The sequence below is a fragment of the Amblyraja radiata genome, chromosome 8, assembly GCF_010909765.2.
Source record: "Amblyraja radiata isolate CabotCenter1 chromosome 8, sAmbRad1.1.pri, whole genome shotgun sequence".
NCBI lineage: Eukaryota > Metazoa > Chordata > Chondrichthyes > Rajiformes > Rajidae > Amblyraja > Amblyraja radiata.
Genome location: NC_045963.1, coordinates 52,855,548 through 52,877,165, shown reverse-complemented (window position 1 = coordinate 52,877,165; position 21,618 = coordinate 52,855,548). Strand labels below are relative to the sequence as shown.

At 46.0% G+C, this 21,618-nt stretch overlaps 1 protein-coding gene across 2 annotated transcripts in view; it reads right to left on the bottom strand.

Annotated features, from left to right (window-relative positions):
* Nucleotides 1-2,400: 2,400 nt before the first annotated feature.
* frmd1 (FERM domain containing 1) overlaps nt 2,401-21,618 on the bottom strand; it is a 56,849-nt gene continuing 37,631 nt past the window's right edge. Inside the window, exons 3-6 of one of the 2 annotated variants that reach the window (XM_033025906.1) lie at nt 17,133-17,223; nt 6,934-7,013; nt 3,527-3,603; nt 2,401-2,657 (exon numbers count right to left, since the gene is read on the bottom strand). In XM_033025906.1, the coding sequence (XP_032881797.1) occupies nt 2,420-2,657; nt 3,527-3,603; nt 6,934-7,013; nt 17,133-17,223 (486 nt within the window). In that variant the 3' untranslated portion in view covers nt 2,401-2,419. The remainder of the gene's footprint in view (nt 2,658-3,526; nt 3,604-6,933; nt 7,014-17,132; nt 17,224-21,618) is intronic. The other variant, XM_033025905.1, reaches the window with a different exon arrangement.

Sequence of the window (21,618 nt, the reverse complement as noted above, 5' to 3'; positions counted from 1 at the left end):
TTGAGATAGGGAGAGAGAGGGGGAGAGAGAGGGGGAGAGAGAGGGGGAGAGAGAGAGGGGGATTGAGAGGCAGGGCTGCCAACTCTCATGCATTGAGCGTGAGAATCACGCATTTCACCAAATTCTCACGCTGATCACAAATTTCTCTCGCTCTGTTGTGAGAAATTCTGTGATCAACGAAAATTTCAAAACTCATATCAACTGCATGGGCCGCGGGTGTTGGAAGCAGAAGCAGCGGCGGGGACAGATGCGGACGGGGAGCAGGGCTGGCGAGTCGCTCACTGCAGCTCCGGCCATGGAGCAGCCTCAGTGCAAGAGTCCCGGGCCGTCGGAGGCGTCCAAGTGTTGCGCCGCTGCCGTGAGAGTCTCTGCTCAATTCGCCCAGGTGACCGGCATGGATCAGGCTGCAGCTCGGTGCATCCTGGAGGACAACCAGTGGCTGCTGGAAGTAAGTACCAAGCACTGGGTAGATACGGTGGAAGATAGTGGACTTCAAATGGGGGTGGTTGGTGAAAGCATCCTGCTTGCCTGCTAGATTTTCACTTACTGTAACTTCAGGAAAAATGTTCCCGATGTTGGGGGCGTTTAGAACCATGGGTCACAGTTTAAGAATAAAGGGGGGGCCAGTTAGGACTGAGATGAGAACAAACTTTCTTCACGCAGAGAGTTGTGAATCTGTGGAATTCTCTGCCACAGAAGGCAGTGCAGGCCAATTCACTGGATGTTTTCAAGAGAGTTACATTTAGTTCTTGGGGCTAATGACATCAAGGGATATGGGGAAAAAACAGGAAATAGGTACTGATTTTAGATGAATAGCCGTGATCATATTGAATGGCAGTGCTGGCTCGAAGGGCCGAATGGCCAATTCCTGCACCTATTTTCTATGTTTCTATGCTTGAGTATATGGCAATAAAACTCGATCACTTGATTTTGAAGCATTCATGCATGGTGGAGGTATAATGTAGTCATAGAGTGATACAGTGTGAAAACAGGCCCTTCAGTGCAACTTGCCCACACCCGCCAACATTTCCCAGCTACTCCACCTGCTTTTGGTCCATACCTCCAAACCTGTCCTATCCATGTATCAGTCTAACTTTTTCTTAAATGTTGGGATGGTCTCTGCCTCAACTACCTCCTCTGGCAGCTTGTTCCATACACCCATCACCCTTTGTGTGGATAAAATTACCCCTTAAAAAGTTACCTATTAAAAATACTTCATACAAAAAACATTGAAATCATACTTCTACAGTGCACTAAAACATGATTTTAATAGATAGATAGATAGATAGATAAATACTTTATTAATCCCCTTATTCAGGGGAAATTCTGATACATCAAATTTCAAAAGGTTCCTACCCTGGGAGGGGGGACACCCTTCTTTCACACCCTCTCCCCACTCGGTTGCATCACTCCCTCACTGGGTACCCCCAAGACCAGTGATCAGTGATCGCACAGTCTCCCCCCTTTCAAAAATGCTCCAATCCAATTTAAAGCATATATATTGCATTCAAGTGTAAGTTAAAAGACTCGCTACAGTATGCACCATATTGCACAATTTCAAGCTGAAAAATGCAAATGTCCCATACTAATGGAAGAGAGACACCCTCCTCCTCTCCCCCCCCCCCCCCCCCCCCCCCCCCCCCCGGTCGCTATGCTCCTCGGGCTTGGTCTTTCGCAATTTCTCACTCCCAACTCTCACCCAATGTTGGCAGCCCTGCATTAAATAACAAAAAAAATGGATAGAACTGCTCATCAAACTATTTCTAGCTATTCTCTAAAGCTGTACTCCAACTTCATGAAATGTGCATTGCTTGCTGCAACTTTCACAAGTAAAGTAAACAGGATGAAGCAGAACTAATATTTTATGATGAGGGAGAACAGTTTATTGAGTGGAACCAAGAGTAGTTTGAAGAGCTGCCAAATATATTTTGAGTTTTATGTTCTTTCATGGAATGTAGACATTACTGACAATGGCAATGTTCATTGGCCCACCCTAACTACACCCAAACTAAGGATGTAGCTTTGTCAGGCGAGTGAAGGAGACCTTTGATGACAGCGGTGGTTTTCAGCAGTATTTCGTGGATGGAAGACATATTGCAAAAAAGAGGCGGAGTATTTTTCTGACTTATTCTGATTAAGTTCTTCCACCATTTCTGTTTTGTTTCAGATTTCAGCATCAGCAGTTTGAGATGTTCTCCTAGATTATTAGTTTGGCAGCTAGTCTGGTTTAGTAGAAAATCTGTGAGCATAGCTCAAAGCCTTGCTAAAAAGACATTTGCCTCTCACAGTTTTGCCTGGTTTCAGCTAACAGAGTTTCCACGGCTTGGTAATTCCCCGGTAGTTCAAAACAGCACAGGAGCCCAGCAGCCAAATCTTAAACTTCTTTGAAGATGCATGAAAAATCTGCACACATCAAATTTTAAATAGAGAAAGAAAGGAGGCACTCCACAATTAGATACATTATTCTTACCCATTGAGGGAAATAATCTTGAGGTTCAAAATAGTTTCCAGTGTGGACATTCTTTTTGTAGTTTCCCAGGTCAGCCTGCAATGCACATGCTGTGAGTAGAAAATATGCTTCCTCTTTACTTGTGCAGTGAGAGTGTAAAACTTGCTCTTTTAGTTGGCAATAATAGAAATGCCTTGCCTTCTTATCACTGTAGGAATATGGAACATTTTACCACGGTTAGTTCATAAAGTAAATAGCTGCTGATGAACAAAGTTGTTGTTGATTATATGTTTGTTAGGAACTAAAAAAAAAAAAAAATTGCATTCATGATCTAGGTTACAATTCTATGTGCAATTGAACAATAGAGATCAGGCCATCATCTCACTGCATAACCACAGTTGAATCCATGACGAGGGTCTCCTGAGAATGATTGCGGTGGGTGGGGACCATTTCGATACACTTTCCTTGACTGTTATCCAGTACATCCTTCAATCTTCCTAGAAGGTTGTACTGAAGGAGCACGCACTTAAGAGAAGTACAGGGTAATGTCATTTGTCGATATATAAATCATGGAGGGAAATTGGAAGGGAGAAGGAATTTGCATAAAATCAGCACCCAAGGATTTCAACCACCCTCCTCCTATGCTATTAACCATGCACTAGCAGCTAAACAATATACAGAGCGACACAACAGGAAGAAAGTTTTAAATTATCTTCACGTAAATCATCTATCGGGTGTAGTCAGAAATATGCTGGAAATGCAACACCATTGTTCAACTCACCAGTATGAAATTGTTTCAAAATCAGGAACACTCAATGACCTATAGAACTTCCAGCATGGCTGCCTCTTCCTTCTTTCACATAATAATTTTACCTAAGTCTTACTTACCTTATACTGAAGCAAGCTTGATAATACTTATCCCAAACACAACAGATGCATGATAATTACCGCACGCTCTGTTACTTTTATAAAACATTGCAATTCTTTTTTTTTAAATGCATAAAATCAGAACCTGATGGAGTGGTAGGAACTTACTTTTTTACCTTTTTACTTTTTTTTTTAAAAACTTGTCCATACCTTATTACTTTTCCATTTTCCACGTAGTACTGCACCCTTAAACATACAACGAATGGAGTGCCAAACCTCTCATCATTCTGTTGTAAAAAGAAGTGACATTATTAGAGCATATCTAAATATTTATGCCAAGATTAAAATCTTCTATCCCAACCATCCAGAGTGAGAACTGGGGTAAGTTCAGGTTGAAAAATCTTTCAACAAATCCAATATGTTTCCTGGTTTGATTAAGGAATACATGCCACAAACATAGCTTTTATTTATATTGCACTATTAGTCGTTATATATAGCACTTTTAACATTGGACAAACTTGTATTGATCTTCAACCTACAGTTCTCCATGCAGAAGTCAAGTACAAGTTCACATTTATTGTCACATGCACCAATTAAGGTACAGTGATATTTGAATTACCATGCAGCCATACAATTAAAAGAACACAATACACAATAGAATATAACAAACTACATCTATGAACTCCTGCTCTGCCATTGCACTCAGCACTGAATCTAGGGGTGGAGAACAAATATGCTGGTTCAAGGGGCATCCTGGTCCTTCGATTTATTCCAAGTGTGGCTAGTCTTACGCATTTGAATGGGCTGCTACTTTGAATGACCCGTTTTCATACAGGAGTGATAAGAATCTGCGATGAGCAGTGGAGGAGGTAGTGGCGCAGACACGATTCAAATGTTTAAAAGGCATTGGACAGGTACTTGGATAGGAACGGCATTGAAGGATACCGATCTAATGCAGACAAATGGGATCTGTGTAGATAGGCATCACACGAAGGATGGCATGGATGATGGAGGTCAAGAGCCCATTTCCATGCTGTATATTCTAAGAAAAGGTAAGCCCAGAGAAGTTGTTTGTTTTCCTTTTTATTTCAAATTTGTAACTTTTTTCTCTTAAAGATTAGTAAATTCATTATCTTTTCAATATTTTTGATTAATTATTTAGATCAATTTTTAAGCAACTGATGATCGGAGAGTAAAAAACCATTCAAAGATTTTTGACGGTGGTGAACTATCAATGGCCATGAGAGCAGTCTGCTAGGGGAATGTTGGGACTGCGGTACAGTGGCAGTTAACATTAACAGCTTTGCTTTGGAGAATGGGCACAGCATCAAAGCCTCCAGCTCAATTGGCCCTGTAAAGGGCCTGTCCCACCAGCATGCGACTGCATGCGTCTAGCGCGACCTAACGTGGTTGCTTGAGCCGTACGGCCTCGCGGGGCCGGCCCCACTTCGATCGCCGGAGCCGTATGGAGTTGTGCGGGGCTGGTCTCGACATCGCGCAGGGCTCAGAAAAACTGACACTGTCCAAAAATCCCGCGCAGCAACGGCCTGTCGGCCCGCAGCCGCATTGAGGCCGTATGCAGCGCCTTGACGGCCGTACGCAGCATCTTAACGGCGTACACCTAGCGCGTGGCGTTGCGCGATGACGTCACCGCCCGGCATGCCGTTGCGTGATGACGTAACCGCCCGACGCCGTGCGACGTCCAAATTCAGTTGGCCCGCCTCCTGCCCAGCTGATTGGTGAGTATGATGTCGGGACCAGCCCCGCACAACTCCAGACGGTTGGAAGTGGGACCGGCCCCGGGAGGCCGTACGCCTCAAGCTACCACGTTTGGTCGCGTTCGCCGCGACACAGGCCGTAAGAAGTGCAATCTTAATGCTACAAGTGTCATGTTTCAGCAACAATAGGAGGAGGACTTGGAAAGAGGATCAAAGATGAATGCTGGTCCATAATTTAGAGTTCAAAGTTGAGGCAAGACCAACTTTGATGGCATTGGACAGGAACTTACAAAAGTTGAATGGAGCAATTGTTTGTAGATGAAGGCACAACCGGAAAGTGGAATGCATTACAATCAATACAATCAGTTTTATTCGTCACAATGCGCATAAAGTGCAAGTGAAATGAATTTGCCAGCAGCGATACAATGATGAAGAACACACAAAAACACACAAAAAATGTAACACAAACATCCACCACAGCATTCATCACTGTGGTGGAAGGCACAAAATTTGGCCAGCCATTTCCCCCCGTGGTCGGGACCTCAACACTCCGCAGCCTCCGTTGCGGGCGTCCAGATGTACAGACAGGTAATATTCCAGGTAAGTCCAGAGTTGGCTCTTCCCCACCGGAGACCGTGGCTTCAGGTTGGTGTAGGCCGCAGGCCGGCGGTCGAAGATTTAAAGTCCCCACCGCGCCGCAGCCAGAAGCACCGCAGACCAAAGGGCCAGCGGTCGAAGCTCCCCTCCAGTGTTTCCCGGCGAGGGACCCCGCTCCTGATGGTAAGCCTACGGCGGGCCTGCGATAGAAGTAGGCCGCGGGCCGGCGGTGGAGGCTTCTTCTTCTTCTCCGGGTCCCCCACGAGGGATCACAGGCTGCGGACGCCGCGCCAGTTGGAACTCTGCAGACCACGACCTCAGGCTGCCGGCTGCCGCAGGCCAGTGAAATGGAACACTCCCCTCAGGCTCGCCCCGGCGAGGGCTCGCCCGCTCCTCGCCGAGAGTCCGCGCTGCGCCCGCCGCTGAAGCCCCGGTCACGTCTCCGGGAAAGGCCGCCCGATCCTCGTTGTTAGGCCACGGGGGAGGCGAAAAAGTCGCCTCTCCGTGGAGGAGGCAACCAAAACAGTTTCCCCCTCACCCCCTCACACCACACAAGACACACAAAGAAACATTAAAAAGTATGATGGTGACAGTTCAAGAAATTTGTATTCATGTTAGAGTGAAGGGCAAGGAACCTTGGATGATGAGATAAATTGAGGCTCTGATTAATAAAAAGGAGGATGTAGTGGCCATTTGGCTTAACTCAGTAAGTTATAAATTATGGCCATTTGTCTTTAAATTTTGTCTGCCTGTAATTATGTGGGTGGGATTTATTACGTCGTCGGAGGCGTGTTTGCTGCTGGGATTCTTGCACAGCTGCTAGTAATTTTTAGTTTAGTCAAAGAAGCATGGGGGGGGGTGGGGGAGGCATAGCTTTCGACCATGCCGGAGTTTGACCATGCCGGAGTTTGACCAAAGTCCCTTTGTCTTCAACATAATGGCTAGAGGAAAAAATTCCTTGAACGATACAATAATCTGCCACCACAGAGGCATGGACCTGTCATAGGCATCGATGTTGCCCAGTTTATTAAAATCGACAGTGGTCCCTAAGTGGAGGTAATTTAATACAAACATTTTGTATTTAACATACAAATCACACAGATATAGTGAGAAAGTCAATTGAACAGAAGGAACTGCCATGAATACAATCATCTGCCGAGGTGCACACACATATTTAGCTCTAACAAATCCACATGTTATTCCATAAATGCACAATGAAGGACCTTAACAAAAATGTTTGAACCTTTTGGATGTTCTTGTTTAAGGATGTTTAAGGATATACCAAAAGTAAATAAAGCTTACTTTGCTCATTTCTTTCTTCCATTCCTTGGGAAAGTATTTGCTAAGCTTCTGCTCAGAGTCCATGAAAATGTATTCGTTGTCTAAAAACATGGAAGTAATGCTTAGCTATCAATTTTCAGAACAGTAGACAATGCATTATATACAAGAAATCAATGAAAATCCTGACCTCAACATTTCGTTCTGACTGAGTTGTGCTGTTTTTAATAGCGTGATGTGTTTACTGTCAAGCATTTCATATTTGATCTTCAGTGATAAATGAAAGAATATTAATCATTGTGTTTCTAACTTATCTCTGCACACGTGGTTCATCTTGAAACCAAACATGCAGAAATGAGTAGGAATGATAGATCTTACTGTTATCTATCTATTATTATATAAAAGTCTGTGGCTGCCGTCTGCCGTCCGTCCGGCTGCCGCTGCCTTTCTTCCTTTTGATTCGTTCCATCGTGTGATGTCACAATGCCCAATGTTCACATATGTCCAATCGGAATGGATCCATTTACATATGCCTTTGCAGGAGCCCCAGCCCATGGTGAACGTTCCATTGTGTGATGTCACAATGCCCAATGCTCAAAGACATTCTTGCCATAGAGGGAGTACAGAGAAGGTTCACCAGACTGATTCCTGAGATGTCAGGACTTTCATATGAAGAAAGACTGGATAGACTCGGCTTGTACTCGCTAGATTTTAGAAGATTGAGGGGGGATCTTATAGAAACCGATGTTGGGGAAGACCAGAACAAGGGGTCACAGGTTAAGGATAAGGGGGAAATCTTCTAGGACCAAGATGAGAAAAACATTTTACACACAGAGAGTGGTGAATCTCTGGAATTCACTGCCACAGAAGGTAGTTGAGGCCTGTTCATTGGCTATATTTAAGAGGGAGTTAGATGTGGCCCTTGTGGCTAAAGGGATCAGGGGGTGTGGAGAGAAGGCAGGTACAGGATACTGAGTTGGATGATCAGCCATGATCATATTGACTGGAGGTGCAGGCTCGAAGGGCCGAATGGCCTACTCCTGCACCTGATTTCTGTTTCTAAGTTTCCCTCTTCTCACCCCTCTCCCTCTCCCACCCATCCCTCCCCCACCCCCCTTCACTCTCTACCTTATCCCCTTCCCTCTCTCCCCCCACCCCCTTCCCCCTACCCCTCTGTCCCTCTTCCACCACTCCCCCTACCCCTCCCTCCCCACTCTTCCACTTCTCTCCCTCACCCCACCCCTTTCCCTCCCCCACCCCTCTCTCTCCCCCTCCCTCCCCTCTCCCCCCCCCCCACCCCTTCCCCCTACCCCTCTGACCCTCCCCCCTCTCCCCCCACCTCTCCCCCCCTCCCTCCACACTCTTCCCCCTCCCTCCACACTCTTACCCCTCCCTCCTCCTCTCCGTCCCCATCCCTCCCACCCCCCCACACATCTCTCTCCCCTCCCCATCCCTCTCTCCTCCCTCTCTTCCACTTCACTTCTCTCCCCCTTCCCCCTCCACTCTCCCTCCCCACTCTTTCCCCTCTCTCCACCAACCCCTCTCCCCTTCCCTCCCTCCTCCCCTCCCTCCCCATCCCCCCCCCCTCACCCACATCTCTCACCCCCCCCTCACCCACATCTCTCACCCCCTACGCCGCTCTCCTTTCCCTCCTAAATCTGTCCCGTTTCATCCTCCTCCTCTCCCCTCTTTCCCCTCCCTCCCCTCTTCTCACCCCCCCTCCCCCCACCTGTGTGTTTGGGGGGTGGTTAATGTGAGTGTGATGCCTCAGCCCCCCACCCCCCCGCAAACGCCGTTGTGGAAACAGACCCAACGGGTCTGCACTTGGTCTAGTATACTATTAAAACTCTGTGGCTGCCGCCTGCCGTCCGGCTGCCGCCTGCCGTCCGGCTGCCTTTCTGCCTTTGATTCATTGCCATGCCATTTCGGTAGAGATTTCACTTTTCTTTCTAAGTATCCGCTCCTCATTACATTTCGTCGTGTTTAAGTACACGTTTTTAATCAAATCCTTCTCCCCCCCCCCCCACCCACTCACTCATTTTGTCGCCTCCTGCTGGCCAGCGACCATAACGGCTGCTGGCGCCCGCATCTCGCCTCAAAGACGCCATTTAAAAACAGCCGCACTGCTCATTCCTGAGCCGCTTGAGTTGGAGGACCACGTCTCCCGTGGGGGCTACGGGTAGGGAACGGCTGCGTTGGGTCTGCCCTTGGTCTAGTATCTATTTAAATCTAAGAAGAATTTCAACTGCTTGATGTTTATATTCAGAAATCACAAACACGTTTTGATACACGTTTTGAGTCTATTGTTTAACACTGCTCAATGTTCCCCTGTGCAATTCAATAATAAGCAAGAGGAGGATTTCAAATCCCAAACCTCAGAACTGGAGGAGGAAGGTGTATGAAACAACATATCATGAACAGTGGCTTCGTTTAGTTTAGAGATACAGTGCTGAAACAAGCCCTTCGGCCTACCGAGTCCCAGCTGACCAGTGTTCCATGCACACTTTTCACATTCCTAAACACACAAGGGCCAATTTACAATTTTACCAAAGCCAATTAAAATCAGGGCCGGATTTACGTATAAGCTAGACTAGCTTAACTTTAGGGCCTGGAGATCTAGGGGGGGCCTATGCTCGCTGCACCAAGGTGTGTTAAACTTTTGAGATAGTGGCGTTGTTACAAAACCTACCATCGGTGGCGCAGTGCTTGCAATTCCGGAGGCTTTGGTGGTGGTGGGAGGGGGGGAGGTATTAAAATGCAGGTGAGGTTTCTATTCATTGTGGAGAGGAATTTGCTCCACAGATCCTTGGAAGTGCAGGACAAAGAAAAAGGTATGTAGTTTATTTAACCCTTTTCCCTCCACGCGGCACGGGGGGCCTACACACCTCCACGCGGCACGGGGGGCCTACACACCTTCACACCGCACCTGTATGGACTCACCTCACCGCCGCATGAGGGGCCTTCCCAATTCGCTGCGCACCGGAGGCCTTCCCTATTCTCGCTCCGCACCTGCCGCCGCACGGGGGGGCCTACCAAATTTGCCGCCGCACGGGAGGCTTTCCCAATTCGCTGCGGCACCTGGGGCGGACGCACCTCCCCGCCCCACAGGACCCGTCGTACCTCGCCGCCCCACCGACCATCCGCCCACCGGGACCTCCCACGCTTTGCTCGCCACTCCACCGCCCTCCAGCAGCCCGCAGCCGTCGCCTTACCTGTAGCCTGGACTCATCACCGGGCCTGAATTTTCCACCAAAGATACTAGAGGAGCTCCTCTAGTATCTTTGGTTTCTACGCTGCAGATTCCCACTACCCTTGGTTTGACTGCGCAGGGTCCTAATGCTAGTCTGTTCCACTGGCCCTTCCCCATTCCCCACAAACCATGTGACCCCCCCCAGCTCTTCTCCACCCACACTACAGTCCTCATACCCCCCTACCCCTGACCACCCACCATCCCCCCCACCAGACATCACCTCGGCCTCAGCCCACTCACCTGCCTTCCTCCGGCCCCAACCCCCATCCCTGCCATATGTTCACCATCCCCCCCTGACCTCCCCCTCTCAGATACCGAACGGTTTGTCCGCAGCAGAGGCCTCACCTTTGTCCCTTCCACCGGCCGATAATTAGTAAAGTTTTGAATTGGTCTACCAAACTGCTTTGTGAGTTGTCTGTTTATTAAGTAGTGAACCTGTTTGTTAGTTCCCTGAAGGTGGAATCTCATGTAGATAGGGTGGTAAAGAAAGCTTTTGGTGTGCTGGCCTTTATAAATCAGAGCATTGAGTATAGAAGTTGGGATGTAATGTTAAAATTGTACAAGGCATTGGTGAGGCCAATTCTGGAGTATGGTGTACAATTTTGGTCGCCAAATTATAGGAAAGATGTCAACAAAATAGAGAGAGTACAGAGGCGATTTACTAGAATGTTGCCTGGGTTTCAGCAACTAAGTTACAGAGAAAGGTTGAACAAGTTAGGGCTTTATTCTTTGGAGCGCAGAAGGTTAAGGGGGGACTTGATAGAGGTTTTTAAAATGATGAGAGGGATAGACAGAGTTGACGTGGAAAAGCTTTTCCCACTGAGAGTAGGGAAGATTCAAACAAGGGGACATGACTTGAGAATTAAGGGACTGAAGTTTAGGGGTAACATGAGGGGGAACTTCTTTACTCAGAGAGTGGTAGCTGTGTGGAATGAGCTTCCAGTGAAGGTGGTGGAGGCAGGTTCGTTTTTATCATTTAAAAATAAATTGGATAGTTATATGGATGTGAAAGGAATGGAGGGTTATGGTCTGAGCGCAGGTATATGGGACTAGGGGAGATTATGTGTTCGGCACGGACTAGAAGGGTCGAGATGGCCTGTTTCCGTGCTGTAATTGTTATATGGTTATATGGTTATAAGTTAGGTCTTTATTCTTTGGAGCGCAGAAGGTTAAGGGGGGACTTGATAGAGGTCTTTAAAATGATGAGAGGGATAGACAGAGTTGACGTGGATAAGCTTTTCCCATTGAGAGTAGGGAAGTTCAAACAAGAGGACATGGCTTGAGAATTAAGGGACAGAAGTTTAGGGGTAACATGAGGGGGAACTTCTTTACTCAGAGAGTGGTAGCTGTGTGGAATGAGCTTCCAGTGGAAGTGGTGGAGGCAGGTTCGATTTTATCATTTAAAAATAAATTGGATAGGTATATGGACGGGAAAGGAAAGGAGGGTTATGGTCTGAGTGCAGGTAGATGGGACTAGGGGAAAATATGTGTTCGGCACGGACTTGAAGGGCCGAGATGGCCTGATTCCGTGCTGTAATTGTTATATGGTTTAGCTATAAGTTAGCCTTTTTCAAGCAGATTTGCTTCAGATGCGATTCAGGTTTTGCAATATAATTGTCAATAAGGAACAATTCTTTAAGAAATATTTCCCAACTATTATACAGATTTTTTTTTCTTCACTCAAGTGCACTGCATTTTGTGAGAATGCCCCTTCATGTTTCCTTTCTAAGTGCCTTTCCTTAATGGCAACATACAGTAGGATCTAAAAGTGTCACACTGTCACTGTCGGGTAGTCATGATCCTCTAGTCGTGGGGGTGGGGGATTGGGGGGGGGGGGGGGGGCTCACAAGTGAAATAGCTTAGGGCCTCTCTTCATCTAAATCTGGCACTGATTAAAATACAAATCTGTACATCTTTGGAGTGTGGAAGGAAACCAGAGAAAACCCAGGCTGGGTCACGGGGAGAACATACAAACTCCGTATAGAGAGTGTCATGATCGAAACCTGGTCCCTGGTGCTATGAGGCAGCAACTCTACTGCTGCACCACCGTGCCACCATGGCCTGTTAGGATTGAAATGAATTCCCAGTCTGAAGAGGATGCCTGAAAATTATAATTAAATGAACCTTTGAGGTTCAGACTACAGCAATTTTAAGCTATTGATGGTTGCAGGCCAAGGATACCCGACTGCTGAAGGGAGTCAAGAACAGACAAATTCAGCAAGCAAGTGCTTTACCAGCAAGAAGTGTTTCCTTCTGCACCATTTCGACTCCTTTCCCCTCTCTCCCCTACCCCTCACCCAATCCTATGCTCTAAACAGTGAATTTACATCTCTATCCAAGTTTCAGTATCTCTGATGCAGTGATCATCTTGACCTATTATCTTTTTCCTAACTTTTACCTTCCACTCCACCAAATGCATGCAAATTGTCCAACCCCATCGCCTTTCTCTCCAGTAACTGGCTAGCCTTTCAATCAAGGTGCAAAAAATAATTCAAATATGGTGATAACAAATAGAACTGGAACAGTATTAGTTTTCTCCATTCTGTGAGCCAGCATAAATACTCAACAAAGATCAGGGCATATATTTTAAATCATATTAAGCTTACGCTAACCCAATATTTCTTAACTTTCAAAAATCCATCAAACTCAATTATGTAGATACTCAGTGAGCATCAAGTGACTTTTGGCTTACAGTTCCAAAGATCTACTGCATTTGAGTGAAAGAATTCCCTGACTATTTTAGGATTTATCCCAATTTCTAGTACCTGTTGCCTGAGGAGGAGGTCTCCTGGCACCATATCAAATCCCAAAAGAATTTTACACCCTGCAGGACTTGTATTATTTCCTGAAATTGAGATTGGGCCTTTTCCCTCCCTATCAGGACCAAATGAAGCAGTGCGCTGAAACTATATGGGGAGAAGGCAGGAACGGGGTACTGATTGTGGATGATCAGCCATGATCACATTGAATGGCGGTGCTGGCTCGAAGGGCCAACTCCTGCACCTATTGTCTATTGGCTATATCGATTTATCCAACATGCTGTTCAATCTCTTTCCTGCTTAACACTTCTGTTTTCAGTACAGTTGTCTATTGGTCCATTGCTTCAGCATAGTTTGATACTTAACCATATATATAATTTTTAGTTTAGAGATACAGAGCAGAAACAAGGCCTTCGGCTCACCGGGTCCGTGGGAACCAGCGATCCCCGATATTAACACTACCTAACGGCCACTAGGGACAATTTTTATATTTACCAAGCCAATTAACCTGCAAACTTGTACGTCTTTGGAGTGTGGGAGGAAACCGAAGATCTCGGAGAAAACCCACGCAGGTCACGGGGAGAACGTACAAACTCCGTACAGATAGCACCGATAGTCAGAGTCGAACCCGAGTCTCCTGGAACTGCATTCGCTGTAAGGCGAATTGAATTACATACGCCACTGAACAATTCCTCTACAATCTAAATTATTCTAAACAGGTTTCCATTTTCACTACGTATCACTTGCCCTGTAACTAGTTTAAGCAATTATTTTTTTTTTCAGATCTTGATTATGATCTTTTTCTAAACCTCGTCTTTCTTTCAGTGTAATCTCAGAACTCCACTATTCCTAAGCAGTCAGGAAATATGCTGTTACCCTCTAAAATCTATCAGTTCCTATGCCTTGCTACATTTTTTCAGTACCGCTCTACAGAATGTTCCTCTTTGATTATGCCTTTGTACTTTAATCACCCACCCAAGCATCTGCATCCCCCATCCGTCCACCTGAAATTTCTCATTATAATCTGTTTCAAGTTTTCCTTCCTTTGAGAGGTACTCTGCAAGAACAAATAATACCTGAAAATCAACTGTTTTGCTGCCAGTGATGTCTTTGAAAACTATGAGTGTAACTGAAATTATGATGCTCCAGAAAGAGGCCATTCATCAATCATCCATGCCGGCATCTTATAAAAGGTGCCATTTAGTCCCATCCCCCTGCTCCTTCCTCTCAGCCATGCAAATTACTTTCTCTCAATTACCTCTCTAATTTAAAAAAAAATCCTGATTAACTCTGTTTCCCCTCCCCTTGCAGTCAGTGATTTTCAGATCATAATTGTTCAGTGCATTAAACAATTTTGACTCACATCCCCTCTGTTCCTTTTGCCTGTCACTTTGAATCTATGTTCCTGGTCTGTGAATCATTTGCTAAAGAATGCAGCTTCTCTTTTTCCACCCTTTACTTTATTGAACTCTCAGCTATATTACAACAAATCCGCTTTTCCAATAGATCTCTCAAAATTGTTTCTAATACTTTACAATAAATATTTAATTTACTGACCCATGATTTTTTATATAGAGTCTGTTTTGGAATGAAGGAATTATATTAACATTTCCCAGTTCCTAAGAATTTACAAATAATGGTAAGTTTTTGTTTTGTCGAAATATAAATTTATATTTCCTTTAAGATTTGAATATGGCAGTTATCTGTGCCAACAACTGTGATTTCAAGGCCTTGCAGGTCACCGTGCTCTCCTTTTGGGCACAAGGCAATAGATGCCCTTTAGAAGCAGGTGGGAACTTCAGACCACAGAAGCAAGAGATTGAAGATATCCTTGAATAATCCAGCCAGTTGGTCCATGCAGGTCTTTAGCACAGCCAGTTACGTCAACTGGGTTGAACGATATGCATGAATTCAACCTCTTGAAGGATGTTCTGGCATTGGCCTCAGAGACTGCAGTGGCAGAGCCATCAGAGAGTGTGGGTCTCTTGTAAGTGTTTCATTTATTCTTTCAAAGTGTGCATGAAAAGCATTCACCTTGCCATTTAAACTACCCAGTTTCACCAGATGACTATGTCTCCCGAAATTAAAGGGACTGAAAGCTAACAATTCCCCAGGTCCTACGACCTTATGACCAGCAACCTAAGATTTTAAAAGAGGCCGCAGGGGATATGGTGGATGCTATAGTTATCATCTTCCAAAATTCCCAACGATTCTCACACTTAGCAAACATAACCCCACTAAGAAAACTGGGAGAGAGCAGACAAGTTTATTGTACAAACAGACATTACCTGCACTATTTTGAGTTTAACATATGTGAGGTGATCTCACTGAAATAATCAAATTATTTACAAGGTAGCTGCAGGGCTGATATTTCTGTGGAAAGGGTATCTCTAACCTGGAGTTTCAGTCTCAAAATAAGGGGCCAGCCATTCCAGACCATACTTTGAAAAACTCCTGCTTATTCCACATACTTCTGTTCTTCACTGTTGCTTCGCAACATCATCCTCCAATTTGCTTTAGCCATTTTTTATTAAAGTCATTCAAACTTTCCTCAGATAATTTTCTACTGTGAACTCAGTTCTAAAAAGGGCAAGTTTACTTAAGTGTTTAATATCAGAACTTTCTTTTGCATATTTTCAGTTCCACTGATTTTTTAAATAATTTAATCTGAAATTATCCCCAAACAAAAAAGATGAACCCATTAACTGTGTGCACTGTTTTACCGATTCAAATAATAAAGCAATCCATGGCAGTCAACTTTTTCCACTGCTATTTTAGAAAGGAATGTCTGGTTTACTATAATCTTCTACGCCTATTTTTTTTAAATACTTTTCTACAGTACATTCTCTCTTTTTTAATTGCCTGAAGAGCCACCTGTCATGAGCAGTTTAAGCATAATCCTGTTGCTGACAGGGCTTATCCTACAATCCAAGGTAAATTCATAATTATTTTCATGAAGCTGTTAGATTTGAAAAGCATGTTTCATGGAAAATACCAACTAACCAATAAACCACAATTTTTTTTTTTTAATCCGAATACTGTGGTATGGTGGTGCAGCGGTAGAGTTGCTGCCTTACAGCGTCAGAGACCGGGGTTCGATCCTGACCACGGGTGCTGTCTATACGGAGTTTGTACATTCTCCCGTGACCTCGTGGGTTTTCTCCGGGTGCTCTGGTTTCCTCCCACATTTCAAAGACTTACAGGTTATTATGTTAGTCAGCTTTGGTAAAGGTTGTGAATTGGCCCTAGTGTGTAGGAAAGTGCTAGTATACGGGGATCGCTGGTCGGCGCGGACTCAGTGGGACACCTGTATTCACACTGTACCTCTAAAACTAAAAACTAAAACTTAATATTGATGCCATTAATTTTGTCTAGATCCTGAATTTCTCTATGAAGCCATTCATGAGATGTGAACGTTTGTCCAGAATTTTTTACCTAACCTTAACTATTCATGAAAAGATGTGGGGAGACTGCAGTGTATTTGCAGATGATATTCATTGCACCAAACAACTAACTTGTGGTGGAAGAAAGGGATATTTAGGGTAATGGAAGTGGTCCAAACAAGTGGCTGTTTTGTCCTGGATGGTGTTGACTTTCTTGTGTTGAGTTTGCACTCGTCCAGGCAAGTGTAACATATTCCATCAAAATTCGGCATTGTGGCTTGTAGATGGGTGAAAGGCTTTGGGCTATCAGTAAGCAAATCACTCACCACAGGACAGCCAGTCTCTGGCCAGTTCTTATAGCCACGGTATTTATGTGGCTACCCATCATTTAGACATGATGATGATGTCTTTTGGCCAGAAGATTAAAAAGTTATAAAACAAAAATAAATGTATCTTAATATATGAATAGGAAGGGTTTAGAATGTTATGGGTCAAATGCACGCATGGGACTTGCCCAGTATGTCAACTTGATTGGCATGGACAAACCAAGCTGGAGGGCCTAGTTCCTAATAACTCTATGACTCTAACATGAATCCTAATTCTATTCATTTCTCTCGATAAAACAAATACAATTCGGCATTCTAACCTTAATGAATACATCACGTGCCTTTTTGCTTGCAATAAGTTGCTGCATAGATTGAAAATTAATTTTCACAAACATGTATCTCTACTACAGGTTAGCTACAATAAAGTGTTTGGAAAGAACCATCACTTGACCACACCATTCACTGCAAGTCTCACAAAATAAAGACTAATACTACCGCAGCTTACTTTGTACCACACTCAGACCTAAGAAGTGATTTTCTCGGATCTTCAGCATGTCACAGACTTGATTGTTGAGGTGTTGAACTGTTGCTCTTACCTACAAATAAAGATACAAGTCAGAAAAAGGGAGGTGCAGTACATTTCACACCAGTGACCTAGTCTGTCTGTTTCAAGTTATTATAATTGAAATTAAATACAGTAAATAAAAAAACTAACCAGTTACAATGAGTGGTCAGCAATTTGAAACAATGTGTTTCTTTCCCCACATAAGCCGTTTGGCTAGCTGAATATTTCTAGCATTTTAGTTTTTATTTCAGAACATCAGCATCTGCAATCTGTTTTGCTTTTTCACCCTTATTGATGGTTCTTCACAATTAGATGGTATATTTTGAGACAAGTATTGGGTTACATAGAAACATAGAAAATAGATGCTGGAGTAGGCCATTCGGCCCCTCAAGCCAGCACTGCCATTCAATATGATCATGGCTGATCATCCAGAATCAGTACCCCATTCCTGCTTTCTCCCCATATCCCTTGATTCCATTAGCCACAAGAGCTATATCCAACTATCTCTTGAATACATCCAGTGAGTTCCCTCCACTCACCCGCTCCACTCTCACCGCCTCCTCTCTCTCCCCCTCCAATCTCTCTCCACCTCTCCTCCCCACCCTCCTCCTCTTCCCTCCCCCTCTCTCCCCCCTCCCTCTTCCCCTCCCCTCTTCCGCTCCCCTCTCTCCCCCCTCTACCACCCCTTCCCCTGTCTCCCCCTTCACCCTCCCCGCTCTCCTCCCCTCCCTCCATCATCATCCCCCTCCTCCCCTCCCCACTCTCTCCCCTCTCCTCCTCACCCCTCCCTCCCCCATTCCCTATTCTCCTCACCCCTCACCCCTCTCCTCCCTCTCCCTCCTCCACTCCCTCCCCTCCTCCTCCTCCCTCCCCCTCTCTCCCCATCCCTCTCTCCCCTTGCACCCCCCACCCATCTCTCCCCCCCTCCCCTCCCCCTATCCCTCTCTCCCCCCCATATCCCTCTCCCCCTTCCCCATCCCCTCTCTCCACCCCTCCCCCACCACTCTCACATCCCCTCCCCCACCCCTACCCCTCTCTCTCCTCCCCCTCCCCAACCCCCGCTCTCTCCCTTCCCCCTCTCCCCAATCTCTCCCCCAACTCCACCCTTCCTCCTCCCCCTCTCCTCACACCTCTCCTCACCCCTCTCCAACCCCCGCTCTCTCCCTTCCCCCTCTCCTCCTCTCCCCAATCTCTCCCCCATCTCCAACCTTCCTCCTCCCCCCTCTCCTCACCCCTCCCCCCATCTCCTCCTCCCTCCCCATCTCCTCCTTCCTCCCTCCCCCCTCTCCTCCTCCTCCTTCCTCCCTCCCCATCTCCTCCCTCCCCCCTCCCCCCTCTCTCCCCATCTCCTCCTCCCACCCCTCTCCATCTCCTCCTCCCTCCCCCTCCCTCTCCCTTCCCCCCTCTCCCCCTTGCCCTCCCCTCCTCCTTCTCCCCTCCTCCAACCCCCCACCAATCCCTCTCCCCCTTCCAACCCCCTAGCCCATCCCCTCTACCCCCCCTTCCTAACCCCTCCTCTCTTTCCCCTACTCCCCCTCCTCTCTCCCCACCTCCTCTCTCCCCCCTCTCACCCCTTTCCCTCTCCTCTCCCTCTCCCCTCCCGTCTCCCCCTACCCACCCCCCTACCCCCCCTCCCCCCGTGTGTATGGAAGGTGGTTAGTGTGCGTGTGAAGCCGCAGCACCCCCGCCCCCACAACCGCACGTTGAGGGAACGGGACCCAGCGGTCTCCACTCCCTCCCCTTGCCCACCCCGTCTCCCCCTACCTCCCTCTCACCCCCTAACCCCTCCCCCCCTGTGTGTGGGGGGTGGTTAGTGTGCGTGTGAAGCCACAGCACCCCCCCCCCCCCCCACCGCGTGTTAGGGGGAACAGACCCAGCGGGTCTGCACTTGGTCTAGTAAAACATAAAAGCATCCCCCCACAATGGTTCCCACTGTGAGGGAAGGCACAAAGTCCAGTCCCCATCCCGTTGTCCACCCATAGTCGGGCCTATTGAGCCCTCCGCAGTCGCCGCTATGGGGCCCGATGTTTCAGGCCCTTTTCGCCGGGTGATGGTGCTCCGGCGTCGGGAGAACACTCTCAGCAGCTTAGGATGCCTGGTCCCCTCAGGAAACGCCGCTCCAGACCCCGATGGTAGGCCGCGAGAACGGGTCGAAGCTGCTGCTCGGCACCTCCCCCCCCCCCCCCCCCCCCCCCCACCACACACACACACACACAAATAAAAAGAATAGGGGTGATGTCATTGAGGTGTATAAAATCATGAGTGGAATAGATTGGGTAGATGCACAGAGTCTCTTGCCCAGAGTAGGTGAATCGAGGACCAGAGGACATAGGTTTAAGGTGAAGGGGAAAATATTTAATAGGCATCGGAGGGGTAACTTTTGCACACAAAGAGTGGTGGGTGTATGGAACAAGCTGTCAGAGGAGGTAGTTGAGGCAGGGACTATCCCAATGTTCAAGAAACAGGTAGACAGGGTACATGGATAGGACAGGTTTGGATATGGACCAAACGCGGGAAGGTGGGACTAGTGTAGCTGGGACATGTTGGCCGGAGTGGGCAAATTGGGCCGAAGGACCTGCTTCCACACTGTATCACTCTAAGACTAGGATCTCAATAACTAATCTGACATTAATATGCAAATCAGAATAGGATGCCCTGGGTTGATGCAGTGTAACTGGAAAGAAGACATGGAATTGATCTGGTACTAAGGTAATCAGTTCAAAAAGATTTGATTTGATTGTGACCAGCTTATATTCATTCACCTGACAAATTCTTTGATAAACATCTTAATATTTTTTGTATGAGCCTGAGATTTTCAGAAGAATGCTCAAACTCTTGTAGTCAACAGATAGCTATGGTATTAAATTTTACTGGAAAGGTTGTCAGGATTTGGCTTCTCCTGCTTCTTCAAATCTATTGCTGAAGAGCCTTCAGCTTTCTCTATTGAGCTGCTTATAAAGATCCGACACTCAGACGTCCATGATAGCAGACAGCAACCCCCTATCCCAGCATAAAGAAGCATCTGTAACAGGAACATCCATATATCAATAACCTAGCCTGGTCCCTTCACACTAATGTAATGATGAAGAAAATGTATTTACTGTCTGAAAGGATTCAGCATGTCCACAAGAATTCTCTTGAACCTCTACAGATGCACTATAGAGTGTATTCTGATGGGATGCATCTTAGCCTGGTATGGCAACTGCTCTGCTCTATACCAACTTGAAGGAACTGCTGCCCATCATAGGCTCACAACTTGCTTCCACCCAGTCCATCTTCACAGTGCGATGCATCAAGGAGGCTGGAATTATTGTCAAGGATGCCAGCTATCCTGCCCATTCCCCCTTCTTCCTTCTACTTCCTGGAAGAAGATACAAGAACTTAAAAGCTTGGATGTCCACACATCCTCATTGCTATCTGACTCCTGAAATCACCTCTCTCACACCTATTTCCCTGTGGTGCTGCCACATACCCTTAATTTTAATTCTATCTCTTTCGGTTATTCCGTTATTTAAAACACAAATTGTATTACTTTGGATTGCACTACAAACCTGCACCATTCTACTTTTTTGCTGACATCATTGTACTGATTGTTGTATTCATTCTTACTTTTGTTCAGTAAACTTCATGTGAACAAGGAATTTCATTACATCCTGGTATATATGACAATAAACTAATCTAGGGCATGGAGTAATTTCGAAATGACGAAAGTAGAATCACTAGATTAGCCCATGGCTTTTTATGATTGGCCATTGGCCCTTTGTGAATTGACATTTTTATCGACTTTTAACAATTATGAATATGAGAAATTAATCAATGAGGAAATTTCAATCACTAAATCATTCTCTTTCATGGACAATTTTAAACTAGTCTTATTAAATTTAAACATGATTGTAGATTGGTTACATTACTTACCAACCAATGTAGTGCTTTATTAATATAAGCTCCGCCTACTACTACACCATTCATATTATCACAACCTGACATGTGCTGTTAGTTGGTGATGCAGCACGGTAGAATTGATATGCTGCTGAGTGTTGTATGTGTTACTCAATAAATACTGTTCTACCAGATCCGTGTGTATGTGTGACTTACTCAACAATGATTTACATTTTAAACATGAGAAACATTTACAGATGATGCTCTTCTTCTTGCGTATGGCGTGCACAGCCTAAAGTTGAAGGCTGACTTGTTCTATTTGATGTTATTTGATTGTGCACGCCGGGTTGATTGCATTCGTCGAAACAGGGCGGACCACGTGAAGGTTGCAATCCTCCACCCCACAGATGATGCTAAGATAGGTGGAGGGGCAGGCAGTGTAGAGGAAGCAATGACTCTGCCCACTCTCCTAACCTATCCAAGTACTTCTGCAGCGAAGTGGCAGATGAAATTCAGTATAGCAAAGTGCGGAGTCATGCATTTTGGT